The following is a 14,887-nucleotide window of genomic DNA, read 5'->3' as shown; positions in this document are numbered from 1 at the left end:
TTTTCAGAAGTGTGTACTGTGTGCTTAAGCTCAACTGGGAGTTGAAATCACGAGGGTAATCTTTCTCCCATTTGATTCAGAATTGATTGCAATATTTTGGACTTGTTTTTGTTTTGTTTTCCTGCAGACTTTCAACATGGGACCTGCATAGTTCTTAAGACAATCTTTGTACTTTGGTCTAGTTTGTGGTCTCCACTTGGCTCTTGTTATATGTAATGCAAGCATTGGCAGATATTGGTGTAATTACAGAGGAATGAACAGTATTTAGACAAAAACAGTTATGGTATACTATGCTGTACACCCACACATCAAGAACAAATGAGTTAACGTTACAGTTATTTACTCACTGTGACATAATGGCACCGAAGGAGATGGCTGCCGTTGTACGATCCGGTAACCAATTGTGTATGTTTTTTTGCGTTATTTGTCACTTATTATTGAAACATTTTTACTTATCTATTTTTTAGTTAACACTTATTTAATTTTTTCTTAATTTCTTAAAGCATTGTTTGTTAAGGGCTTGTAAGTAAGCATTTCCCTGTAAGGTCTGCACCTGTTGTATTCGGTGCATATGGCAAATAAAATTTGATTTGATTTATGTTTTCAATAAGTGTCCAATCCTCTGAGCTCTCTCTGTTTCTCTCTCTTTCTCTGTTAGATAAAGAAGTATTTTGAGCTGGAGCCTCTGGCCCGAGGGAAGAGCTGGATTCTAGAAGGCAGCTCAGTGGACAACATGGATGCCGTGAAACAGAGCTTCACTCAGCTCATCGAGCTGCTGGAGGACAAGGACCAAGACACAGGCAGGATATGAGCTGGGACCTAAACTATTGGGAACTACAAATCCCACAGGACCTGCTGAGCCACAAGAACTACAGACCACACAGGTCCCACAGGACCTGCTGAGCCACAGGGAACTACAAATCCCACTTGGGTCGACAGTTAGACCCCACAGGAGCCACATCCGAGCTACAAAGCCCATGGGAGGGCATACTACACAGGCAGTCCATACCACACAGGCAGTCCATACCACACAGACAGTCCATACCACACAGGCAGTCCATACCACACAGGCAGTCCATACCACACAGGCAGTCCATACCACACAGGCAGTCCATACCACACAGGCAGTCCATACCACACAGGCAGTCCATACCACACAGGCAGTCCATACCACACAGGCAGTCCATACCACACAGGCAGTCCATACCACACAGGCAGTCCATACCACACAGGCAGTCCATACCACACAGGCAGTCCATACCACACAGGCAGTCCATACCACACAGGCAGGCCATACCACACAGGCAGGCCATACCACACAGGCAGGCCATACCACACAGGCAGGCCATACCACACAGGCAGGCCATACCACACAGGCAGGCCATACCACACAGGCAGGCCATACCACACAGGCAGTTCATACCACACAGGCAGGCCATACCACACAGGCAGGCCATACCACACAGGCAGTTCATACCACACAGGCAGGCCATACCACACAGGCAGGCCATACCACACAGGCAGGCCATACCACACAGGCAGGCCATACCACACAGGCAGTTCATACCACACAGGCAGGCCATACCACACAGGCAGGCCATACCACACAGGCAGGCCATACCACACAGGCAGGCCATACCACACAGGCAGGCCATACCACAATGGAGCAACCTGATCACAGAGGAACCATAGAACATGGAGTCATTCCCCTCCGCAGAGAATCTATGGGCCGCCAGGGTTGTAATGGTTAGGGAAGTAAAAGACTACCAGCTCTCAAACTGTAGAGACCTGGTGGATTGACTCCCTGAAAGGTAGTGCTGAGTGATTAACTGAAATGTCGGTTTATTTTTGTTTTTTAAAATAACGAATCGGTCAACGTCAGTTCAATTATTTAAATACCTTTTACTTCGTTTTTTTCTGTGCGCTCAATGTGCCATTTCTCTAGAGAGATTTCTCTCTGGGTTAGGTTGTTCAACTCATCATTACGTACATAAAACGTGTTAATTAATACAATGACCAGAATCCATTGTGCCTACAGCTGCCTGTTCTCATTGGTTCTTGCTGGACAAGCTCTGTGGGTGGAGATGAGATGATGACTTGGTATAAAATAATACGTCACCAAATATATATTGTTTTATATACAGTTATACAGTTGAAGTCAGAAGTTTACATACACTTTAGCCAAATACATTTAAACTCAGTTTTTCACAATTCCTGACATTTAATCCTAGTAAAAATTCCCTGTCTTAGGTCAGTTAGGATCACCACTTTATTTTAAGAAGGTGAAATGTCAGAATAATAGGAGAGAATGATTTATTTAAGCTTTTATTTCGTTCATCACATTCCTAGTGGGCCAGAAGTTTACATACATACACTCAATTAGTATTTGGTACCATTGCCTATAGATTGTTTGTTTAACTTGGGTCAAATGTTTCAGGTAGCCTTCCACAAGCTTCCCACAGTCAGTTGGGGGAATTTTGGCCCATTCTTCCTGGCAGAGCTGGTGTAACTGAGTCAGGTTTGTAGGCCTCCTTGCTCGCACATGCTTTTTCAGTTCTGCCCACAAATTTCCATTAGAATTGAGGTCAGGGCTTTGTGATGGCCACTCCAATACCTTGACTTTGTTGTCCTTAAGCCATTTTGCCACAACTTTGGAAGTATGCTTGGGGTCATTGTCCATTTGGAAGACCCATTTGCGACCAAGCTTTAACTTTCTGACTGATGTCTTGAGATGTTGCTTCAATATATCCTCATCATTTTCTCTCCTTCATGATGCCATCTATTTTGTGAAGTGCACCAGACCCTCCTGCAGCAAAGCACCCCACAACATGATGCTTCCACCCCCGTGCTTCACAGTTGGGATGGTGTTCTTCGGCTATCAAGCCTCCCCCTTATTATTCTCCCCCCTTATTTTCTCCAAAAATAACGATGGTCATTATGGCCAAACAGTTCTATTTTGTTTCATCAGACCAGAGGACATTTCTCCAAAAAGCACGATATTTGTCCTCATGTGCAGTTGCAAACCATAATCTGGCTTTTTTATGGCTGTTTTGGAGCAGTGGCTTCTTCCTTGCTGAGCGGCCTTTCAGGTTATGTCAATATAGGACTCGTTTTACTATGGATATTGATACTTTATACCTGTTTCCTCCAGCACCTTCACAAGGTCCTTTGCTGTTGTTCTGGGATTGATTTGCACTTTTCGCACCAAAGTACGTTAATCTCTAGGAGACAGAACGCGTCTCCTTCCTGGTGCTATGACGGCTGCGTAGTCCCATGGTGTTTATACTTGCGTACTATTATTTAAAGAGATGAACTTGGTACCTTCAGGGGTTTGGAAATTGCTCCCAAGGATGAACCAGACTTGTGGAGGTCTTAAATTATTTATTTTGATTTTCCCATGATGTCAAGCAAAGGGGCACTGAGTTTGAAAGTAGGCTTTGAAATACATCCACAGGTACACCTCCAATTGACTCAAATGATGACACTTAGCCTATCAGAAGCTTCTAAAGCCATGACATCCTTTTCTGGAATTTTCCAAGCTGTTTAATGGCACAGTAAACATCGTGTATGTAAACTTCTGACCCACTGGAATTGTGATACAGGGAATTATAAGTTAATTAATCTGTCTGTAAACAATCGTTGGAAGAATTACTTGTGTCATGCACAAAGTAGATGTCCTAACTGACTTGCCAAAACTTTAGTTTGTTAACAAGATATTTGTGGAGTGGTTGAAAAATGAGTTTACATGACTCCAACCTAAGTGTATGTAAACTTACAACTTCAACTATATTATATATATATATATATATATATATATATATATATCTACAGATGGACGCCAGATAGTGTTACATGGTTTATTAATAAGTAATGGGCAGTCACTACCATCATTAGGGTTTTAATAATTAAATAATATATATACACAACCAAAATATAAAACTTGAACCATAACTGTAATGGCAGTCACTACCATCAATTGTTTAATTCTGTGTTGTTACAGCCTTGAACACACAATATTTTTTTATTTAAAAAATTAATTTAAAAAATGTAACTGAAATTGAAGACCGTGATTATTTTTTTTTTTAAACGAACCGAAACTGAACAGACCTCAAAAGGCACTAATCTCTCAGCACTACTGAAAAGGCTCTTATCATGTTGGAAATGTAATGCCTTGCCTTCACTCAAAATAAATATCTGTATTTAAGACATACAGAGCATCAGTTTGCCACTAATGCTTTATTATCAATCTCATGATTCACTTCTGATTGTTCTTGTCCTTTTGATGAGTGATAGTTGTACATTGCTACTAGACTGTATGTAGTTTAGAATAACTGGAATATGTATTGGGTCATGCTCAATGGTTTAGTCCCACAACACTTACTTGTCTGTGACAAATGTTTTAACTTCAAGGCCTTGAGATGTGTTTTAAAGCCAAACCTTTAAAAGTGTCTTCACAAACATCTTAAACCAAGTTGCAGTATTTTTTTGAAATATATATTTTTTGCTTAGCTCCACACCATTGATTCACAGCTGGACTCTCTCAATACACAGTAAGAAGAGATTGAGACTAAATGTTAATAGTTGAATTGAAAGCTTTCTCTCTGTTGATTCACTGAAATGCATATTGTGGAGAATAAACTTTAGATGTTAATTGAGTATTTTAGTAATTTGATAGTATTACCTTTTTACTGGGGCCAAAACTCCTGTCCCTCTGTGTGTAAGAAACAGTATAGTGTGAAATTGAATGCAGTTTGCACGATACTGAAGTCAATGAAGTCTGTCAGGAGGATTTACACATGATAGTACAGGGCCTTCACAGTGGACTGTGTGTACAGTATGTGTCTGTTTCATGTACAGTGATGACGTGTTCCTTTTTTAATGTTGTTATTGTCACCTTTGAATGTAAGAACACACACACTCACACAGGTCAAAGGTTACAGGTTGGTTATACAGACTCGCTACTCAGAGAGATGATAGAAACATTTCAAAGCTGTTCATGTACATTTCTTTGCTTCTTACCAATGTAACTTTTATTGGCTGCATCTACTGGTGGGGAATGAGTTCAGTTGTCAGTCAGAACACCTCGTGTTGTCTAGAAGTGCCTCAAAATGCTGTCAATCATTATTTTTATTATTATTATCAGTGTTGTAAATCATCTGCGACTGTTGTCCTCTTCTGATGACATGAAGTAATTTCTTACACCCCCTAAGGGTTAAACTTACCCTTTGGGGTGCCCCACCTAGTTGTCGTGGTTACCAGACTGTCCATGTGGCCACAGGTATATCTCAAGAGTTTTCTGAGCTCTAGATCTTTAGGATATCTTGGATACATTTAGTCTTTTTAGAGAGAAGTATACCAATACCAGAACATATTGTTGTATTTATATTAATGTATCTACCACATTTGTGTGTGTGTGTGTGTATATATATATATCCTCATAGCCAAACTCTTCAAGCTGCCTTTTTTTTCTAATTCATTTATACCTATATCAAGATCAATTTGTACATTTGTTACAGATGGTCTTGTTATAATCTGGAAGGGCAGGAACGTGTCTGTGTTTATACTGGAAGAAGAAATCGACATTTAGCAGTTTGCTTTAGTGGCTTCGAGTCTATTCTGAAGTTCTACTGTGTATCTACATAATTTATGCATAATTCCACTTGGCAACATGGACAATAAAGGCTAAATAAGGACATGGGTGTTCACTCCATCAATTCTTTCATTGTGTCAGGTTGCTAGGATACCTTAAATGACCTCAAGTATCAAGAAACAGAACCATATAAAGAGATATGACCCTGTCAAGAATGATCCAATGCCTTGACAGTATTTCAGACCTTCTTTTGAAATACATACTGGCTACAATTTCCCACATAAAAAACTAAAGATCTTAAGAAAGATCTTCAAGTTGACTAGAATATTTTTTGTGAATTATACTCAACAGAAATATAAAAGCAACATGCAACAATTTCCACAAGTTTACTGAGTTACAGTTCATAAAGGAAATGAGTCAATTAAAATAATTAGGCCCTAATCTATGAATTTGATATGAATGGGTAGGGACACAGCCATGGGTGGCCTGGGAGGGCATAGGCCAACCCACTGTGGAACTAGGCCCAGCCAATCAGAATGTGTTTTCCCCCACAAAAGGGCTTTATTACAGACATAAATACTCCTCAGTTTCATTAGCTGTCCATGTGGCTGGTCTCAGACGATCTCCCAGGTTAAGAAGCTGTATGTGGAGGTCCTGGGCGTGGACACACATGGTCTGTGGTTGTGAGGCCTGTTCGACGTACTGCCATATTGTCTAAAACAATGTTGGAGGAGGCTTATGGTAGAGAAATTAACATCTCTAAACATCTTAATTAACAGCTCTGGTGGACATTCCTGCAGTCGGCATGCCAATTGCATGCTCCTTCAAAACTTGAGACATCTGTGGCATTGTGTTGTGTGACAAAACTGCACAGTTTAGAGTGGCCTTTTAGTGTCCCCAGCACAAGTTGCACCTGTGTAATGATCATGCTATTCATTCAGCTTCTTTATATGCCACACCTGTCAGGTGGATGGATTATCTTGGCAAAGGAGAAATGCTCACTAACAGGGATGTAAACTAATTTGTGTACAACATTTTAGATAAATAAGCTTTTTGTGCAACTTTAGCGTTAGTCATCTTCAGAATCCTCTGGAGTTATTAATGGGATGTTTTACATATTATTTACTTGATGAGGTTAAGTTTGACATTATGAAAAAAAAATGGTTTCATTATTCTCTTGTTTGTTTCCCTGGACAAGTCAATCCTCTTGTGATTGGGACAGAGGAAACCCTCTCCCTGCAGCCTGCTACTGTGTGTGTGTGTGTGTGTGTTTCAAGTACAGTGATGAGTCATACAGGGCTTTACCTCAAACAAACATCTCTTAATTGTCTTGGCATTTAGACCAGAGAGCATAGAAACAGAGATTTCAACGACATATTGTAACAGGGGCTTCCTGACTGAAAACAAACCCTTGTGACATCATGTCTGGCACATACAGAGCCTACTAAATGCAATATTCAATTCTATGGTCTGGCATGTCTAAAAGGTGACACACATGTAGGAGTTCACACCCATTGATTGGCCACCATTAGATGGAGATCTATATGGTATGTGCGTCAGACCAAGTACATTGATCATGGTCGAAATGGCACATGGCCTTAATGTTGCATGGATTTAATCAATAATTATATACAATATATATGATATAGTACTGAATAGGATTGAAATGTGCCCAAGATATGCTGTCTGGAGCCACACTGAAGGACATAGAACCTTTCCTGTTTGCACTAAAAGTCTTTTTGCTTTCGAGGGCTTGAAAACTTTTCTCTCACCGCTGAGAAATGCTAATTAACTTCAAATGAAACAATGGTACTTGTTTTAACATCCTTATAGTTATTGCAGTTGTGTGCGTCTGGGAAGAGAAATTATATTTAAAAAGAAGTTAAGTCCATTTCCAATTGCTCTGACTATCTCTGTCCCAGACAAACATTAGTATGCAGACAGACTTGGGATTAATCTGAAAATTTAGACCATGTCTGAACAACTTCACAAAGCCGTCTGCAAGACAGAAACTTTAAATCTGTTCTCGCTTTTATCCAGCGCAGTTCTGGCTAGACAGCATTACGCTAATCTTCTTTAAAACGTCTCCTCTTGCCATTTCCATTTCACCTGGACATTAGCACACTGTTTCCCAGGAAGTTTCTAGAAAGAAATATGGAATGATGTTACAGTAAGCTGGGAGTCTTGTTCATAACTTCCTGAAATTTGAGTTCCTATTCAACATCACTTACTTTTCATCTCCTTTCATTCACAAAGTGCCTCAGAGTATAGGATCAGTGCTGATCTGGGATCAGCTTTTATGACATTTTTTATCATAGTTATATGGACACGGGGGACCTGATTGCCTGATCCTAAATCACCATTCGCACTCTGAGGCGCTTCGTGAATATGGGCCATTGTGTGCATTTTGGCCAGACAGACCCTTTCCCATTAGCCTATTATATCTGACAGGGACTGAGAGAGGAGTCCTCCGGAAATGTGAAAAGGAGATTAAAATGAGCTGAAAATACATACCCGTCTCTGACTTCCCGATGACTCTACGTTTCAGACTTCTGCCGCGGACTACCGCTAGTTCGCCGACCGTACTTTTCTTCCTAATTGATGAATGCTTTATTGAAGCATGTTGATTTTTGGTTTCAAAGTTAATTTTGTATTTGAGTGAGTAATATAATTTAATTGAATGAGAACTAAGTGGAAGTTAGTTTTCCGCTTCTTTTGATGGAACCTTACAGTGGTTCCATTGGAATGCTGGAGAATGCCTAGTGGAATGCCTAGTGGAATGCCTAGTGGAATGCCTAGTGGAATGCTGGAGAATGCCTAGTGGAATGCCTAGTGGAATGCTGGAGAATTCCTAGTGGAATGCCTAGTGGAATGCTGGAGAATGCCTAGTGGAATGCCTAGTGGAATGCTGGAGAATGCCTAGTGGAATGCCTAGTGGAATGCTGGAGAATGCCTAGTGGAATGCCTAGTGGAATGCTGGAGAATGCCTAGTGGAATGCCTAGTGGAATGCTGGAGAATGCCTAGTGGAATGCTGGAGAATGCCTAGTGGAATGCCTAGTGGAATGCTGGAGAATGCCTAGTGGAATGCCTAGTGGAATGCTGGATAATGCCTAGTGGAATGCCTAGTGGAATGCTGGAGAATGCCTAGTGGAATGCCTAGTGGAATGCTGGAGAATGCCTAGTGGAATGCCTAGTGGAATGCTGGAGAATGCCTAGTGGAATGCCTAGTGGAATGCTGGAGAATGCCTAGTGGAATGCCTAGTGGAATGCTGGAGAATGCCTAGTGGAATGCCTAGTGGAATGCTGGAGAATGCCTAGTGGAATGCCTAGTGGAATGCTGGAGAATGCCTAGTGGAATGCCTAGTGGAATGCTGAAGAATGCCTAGTGGAATGCTGGAGAATGCCTAGTGAAATGCTGGAGAATGCCTAGTAGAATGCCTAGTTGAATGCTGGAGAATGCCTAGTGGAATGCTGGAGAATGCCTAGTGGAATGCTGGAGAATGCCTAGTGGAGTGCTGGAGAATGCCTAGTGGAATGCTGGAGAATGCCTAGTGGAATGCTAGAGAATGCCTAGTAGAATGCTGGGGAATGCTGGAGAATGCCTAGTGGAATGCTGGAGAATGCCTAGTGGAATGCCTATTGGAATGCCTAGTGGAATGCTGGAGAATGCCTAGTGGAGTGCTGGAGAATGCCTAGTGGAATGCTGGAGAATGCCTAGTGGACTGCCTAGTGGAATGCTGGAGAATGCCTAGTGGAATGCTGGAGAATGCCTAGTGGAATGCCTAGTGGAATGCCTAGTTGAATGCTGGAGAATGCCTAGTGGAATTCTGGAGAATGCCTAGTGGAGTGCTGGAGAATGCCTAGTAGAATGCTGGGGAATGCTGGAGAATGCCTAGTGGAATGCTGGAGAATGCCTAGTGGAATGCCTAATGGAATGCTGTAGAATGCCTAGTGGAATGCTAGAGAATGCCTAGTGGAATGTTGGAGAATGCCTAGTGGAATGCTGGAGAATGCCTAGAAGTCTATTGGCATTTCAAATGTTCCGTGCACCCATTATAAGGCACCCATTCAGAAATATTTTATAACCAAACACAAAGACTTGATGTAGAAAGGATGCCTCATACTTACGGTAACAATAATGAGCAAATGTTTAATTTCCAGTCTAATACAGTGCCTTCAAAAAGTGTTCACACCCCTTAATTTTTTCCACATGTTGTTGTGTTACTAGCTGAATTTAAAATGGATTAAATTTAGATTTTGTGTCACTGATCTACACACAATACCCCATTTGGAATTTTGTTTGTAGAACATTTTCAAAAAATTTAAATAAATCAAAAGCTGTCTTGAATCAATAAGTATTCAACACCTTTGTTATGGCAAGCCTAAAGTTCAAGAGTAAAAAAACGTGCTTAACAAATCATGGATTCATTCTGTGTTCAATAATAGTGGTTAACACTATATTTGAATGACTACCCCGTCATTGTAACCTATACATACAATTATATGTAAGGTCCGTCAATAGAGAAGTGAATTTCAAGCACAGATTCAACAACAACGACCAGGGAGGTTTTTCAATGTCTCGCAAAGAAGGGCCCCAATTGGTAGATGTGTTTAAATAAAATCTCTTTGAGCATGGTGAAGTTATGAATTAGGCTTTGGAGGGTATGACAATACACTCAGTCACTACTAAGAGATAGGCGTCTTTCCTAACCCAGTTGCCGGAGAGGAAGGAAACTGCTCAGCGATTTCACCATGAGGCCAATGGTGATTTTAAAACAGAGTTGAATGGTTGTGATATGAGAAAACTGAGGATGGAACAACAACATTTTAGTTACTCCATAATACTAACCTAAATGATAGAGTGAAAAGAAGGAAACCTGCACAGAATAAAACATATTCCTAAACATGCATACTGTTTGCAACAAGGCACTTAAGTAAAACTGCAGAAAATGTGGCAAAGATATTAACTTTTTTCCTGAATACAAGTGTTATGTTTGGGGCAAGTCCAACACAACCCATCACTGAGTACCACTACATATTTTCAAGCATGGTGGTGGCCGCATCATGTTATGGGTATGCTTGTCAAAGGCAAGGAATGGGCAGGTTTTAGGATCAAAAGTAACAAAATACAGCTAAGCACAGGCAAAATCTTACACGAAAACCTGGTTCAGTCTTCTTTCCAACAGGCACTGGGAGACAAATTCTCCTTTCAGCAGGACAATAACCTAAAACGGCCAAATCTACACTGGAGTTACCAAGACAACATGGAATATTCCTGAGTGGCCTAGTTATAGTTTTGACTGAAATTAGTTTGAAAATCTATGGCAAGACATGAAATGGCTTTCTAGCAATGATCATCAACCAACTTAACAGAGCTTGAATAATTTTTCAAAGAATAATGGGCTATAGTGCCTTGCGAAAGTATTCGCCCCCCTTGAACTTTGCAACCTTTTGCCACATTTCAGGCTTCAAACATAAATATATAAAACTGTGTTTTTTTGTGAAGAATCAACAACAAGTGGGGCACAATCATGAAGTGGAACGACATTTATTGGATATTTCAAACTTTTTTAACAAATCAAAAACTGAAAAATTGGGCATGCAAAATTATTCAGCCCCTTTACTTTCAGTGCAGCAAACTCTCTCCAGAAGTTCAGTGAGGATCTCTGAATGATCCAATGTTGACCTAAATGACTAATGATGATAAATACAATCCAGCTGTGTGTAATCAAGTCTCCGTATAAATGCACCTGCACTGTGAAAGTCTCAGAGGTCCGTTAAAAGCACAGAGAGCATCATGAAGAACAAGGAACACACCAGGTAGGTCCGAGATACTGTTGTGAAGAAGTTTAAAGCCGGATTTGGATACAAAAAGATTTCCCAAGCTTAAACATCCCAAGGAGCACTGTGCAAGCGATAATATTGAAATGTAAGGAGTATCAGACCACTGCAAATCTACCAAGACCTGGCCGCCCCTCTAAACTTTCAGCTCATACAAGGCGAAGACTGATCAGAGATGCAGCCAAGAGGCCCATGATCACTCTGGATGAACTGCAGAGATCTACAGCTGAGGTGGGAGACTCTGTCCATAGGACAACAATCAGTCGTATATTGCACAAATCTGGCCTTTATGGAAGAGTGGCAAGAAGAAAGCCATTTCTTAAAGATATCCATAAAAAGTGTTGTTTAAAGTTTGCCACAAGCCACCTGGGAGACACACCAAACATGTGGAAGAAGGTGCTCTGGTCAGATGAAACCAAAATGGAACTTTTTGGCAACAATGCAAAACGTTATGTTTGGCGTAAAAGCAACACAACTCATCACCCTGAACACACCATCCCCACTGTCAAACATGGTGGTGGCAGCATCATGGTTTGGGCCTGCGTTTCTTCAGCAGGGACAGGGAAGATGGTTAAAATTGATGGGAAGATGGATGGAGCCAAATACAGGACCATTCTGGAAGAAAACCTGATGGAGTCTGCAAAAGACCTGAGACTGGGACGGAGATTTGTCTTCCAACAAGACAATGATCCAAAACATAAAGCAAAATCTACAATGGAATGGTTCAAAAATAAACATATCCAGGTGTTAGAATGGCCAAGTCAAAGTCCAGACCTGAATCCAATCGAGAATCTGTGGAAAGAACTGAAAACTGCTGTTCACAAATGCTCTCCATCCAACCTCACTGAGCTCGAGCTGTTTTGCAAGGAGGAATGGGAAGAAATGTCAGTCTTTCGATGTGCAAAACTGATAGAGACATACCCCAAGCGACTTACAACTGTTATCGCAGCAAAATGTGGCGCTACAAAGTATTAACTTAAGGGGGTTGAATAATTTTGCACGCCCAATTTTTCAGTTTTTGATTTGTTAAAAAAGTTTGAAATATCCAATAAATGTCGTTCCACTTCATGATTGTGTCCCACTTGTTGTTGATTCTTCACAAAAAATACAGTTTTATATCTTTATGTTTGAAGCCTAAAATGTGGCAAAAGGTTGCAAAGTTCAAGGGGGCCGAATACTTTCGCAAGGCACTGTAAATGTGGAAAAAGTCAAGGGGTGCGAATACATTCTGAAAGCACTCACACGGGACTATATTCACTCTAGACTTCTACAAGTTCAAGACATGATTTGGTCTCTACACTGAACAAAAATAAAAACAAAGACAATGTGGTATAACACATAGCCTGATCTATGCATCTGGTCAGGGCCAGATAGCTACAGTACGCCATGAACTTTTATGAGATATGAACTGTTATGAGATATAGAATAGAGGACACACTGCGTTCCTCTGTGACTACATCCTAATCTGTAAACAACCCAAATCGATGTCTCGGATCTACTCGTTCAAAGAGGTGGCTGCTTCAATGATCTGATGACAGACTCCTATCTGGATCAGAACAACAAAACATTTCTATAGATCCCCCAACCCGAGTCTGTTCTTTTTTTCAGAGTGAGTGGTACTGTACTGTTTAAATTTCAATAGATCCCTAATGTTAGTTCATTCTATTTTCAGAGTGAATGAGTGGTACGAACACCCTGTGATGTGCTCCCAGCTACCAGACAGCCCCTGCCCTGCAGGGAGTGGGAACCTACTGTGACAGACTAGTCCCGTTCCACAGACATCGACTCATTCTCATACGTTTCTATTGAACTCCTAAGAGGAACCCAGCAGGGGTCCATTGCGTGCCCGGTCTGGTCTGTCTGTCAGGACTCCAGGGGTCAGGCTGTCTGTCTGGGCTACAGGGGTCTGTCTGTCTGTCTGTCTGTCAGGGCTCCATAGGTCTGTCTGTCAGGGGTACAGGGGTCTGTCTGTCTGGGCTGCAGGGGTCTGTCTGCCTATCAGGGATACAGGGGTCTGTCTGTCTGTCATGAGTACAGGGGTCTGTCTGTCTCTGTCTGTCTGTCTGCCTGTCTGCCTGTCAGGGCTACAGGGTTCTGAAGGTCTGTCTTCTGTATGTCTGTCTATGAACAGGAAGAAGGAAAGGGTTCATGTACTGTATGTAACACACTGTGAAGCAACCGTGTCATCCGGTCCATCTAACTAGACTCTAGTCCAAAAAGGACTTTACTTTCTGGGCGATGGTATCGCGTTGGCAGAGCTTTGAGCACCCTGTCAAGCACTGTCTAACACCTTTCATATCAAGTTATGTGGTCAGCAACACATCCTTTTTGTGAGTAATTGGTTCTTCTCTCTCTCTCTGTCTCTCTCGCAATGTCCCTTTCAATGTCCCATTATCCTATTGAAAACAGGAATGACATTTAGTCCATTATTCAAGATTAATTGTATATACAATCCAAACAGAAGTTATTATTTAAAATATGTTTACGATAATTTCTATGACATCATAATCTATGACCGTAACTTTAGTAATGAGTCACTTGTTCTCAGTGAAACCTTCCAGGTTTTGCCTTTCATGCCATGCCAAGGTCAAGAGAGAGAGAGAGAGAGAGAGAGAGAGAGAGAGAGAGAGAGAGAGAGAGAGAGAGAGAGAGAGAGAGAGAGAGAGAGAGAGAGAGAGAGAGAGAGAGAGAGAGAGAGAGAGAGAGAGAGAGAGAGAGAGAGAGAGAGAATATACCCCACCTCTGATGCCACCATGGGAAATTCTCTCACTCAGCTCAGCCACGGCTCAGACTGTCACATCAGCAGTTCTGTAATGTTGTTATATTAGCAGTGTGTACTTCCAGTCCCAGTCAGAATTTTCCAAAACAGACGGACAAGGACCAGTCACGGCACACACAGTACGATTAGGATCTTCTTTACTACTGCTGAAATGTAATTACATGAGATAGTCTCAGGTTCTGATCTGAGGCAGAGAGAGAGAGACGGAAAGGAGAGAGAGCTGCTGGGCTGGTTCCTGTCTGCTGGACCCTGATGCCACTAGTACCCTCAATCACACACACACAGCTCAGCAGACAGCCCAAACACAACTAGCACAGAAACTGAGTCAGCTTTTCTCACGTCTGGGGAAACAATGCCAAACAGTCCAAGCTGAGGTTCTGTCGATCAGCCACACGTTTTATCTTCTGTGGCCGAGCTGTGCTCTACCGGTTTAAATGTCTGTGATTGAGGGACACAGTCCTGTCCTGCACATAAAGATAAATAAATATATACACCATCTATATGGTCCTGCAGCACAAAGTGAAACAATCACAGCCAGACAGTCAGTCAGTCATTTTCTATACTTGGTGGAGGAGGATGGCTGAGGAGCAGTACTGAGAGAAATGACTGACTGTCTGTCTGTGATTGTATCACTTTAATTGGAGCATATTGTAAATGTGATGATGATGTAAAATAC

General features: G+C 41.5%; 1 protein-coding gene across 1 annotated transcript in view; it reads left to right on the top strand.

The window, feature by feature from the left end:
• Positions 1-1,283, top strand: part of LOC124017548 (ADP-ribosylation factor-like protein 15) — a 103,039-nt gene extending 101,756 nt beyond the window's left edge. The window contains exon 5 of the mRNA XM_046332764.1: positions 659-1,283. Within this exon, the coding sequence (XP_046188720.1) occupies positions 659-811 (153 nt within the window). The 3' untranslated portion in view covers positions 812-1,283. The remainder of the gene's footprint in view (positions 1-658) is intronic.
• The last annotated feature ends 13,604 nt before the right edge of the window (positions 1,284-14,887 follow it).

The sequence above is a fragment of the Oncorhynchus gorbuscha genome, unplaced genomic scaffold (assembly GCF_021184085.1).
Source record: "Oncorhynchus gorbuscha isolate QuinsamMale2020 ecotype Even-year unplaced genomic scaffold, OgorEven_v1.0 Un_scaffold_27:::fragment_6:::debris, whole genome shotgun sequence".
Taxonomy (NCBI): domain Eukaryota; kingdom Metazoa; phylum Chordata; class Actinopteri; order Salmoniformes; family Salmonidae; genus Oncorhynchus; species Oncorhynchus gorbuscha.
Note: the sequence above shows the minus strand (reverse complement) of the source record. Positions and strands in the feature narration are given on the sequence as shown.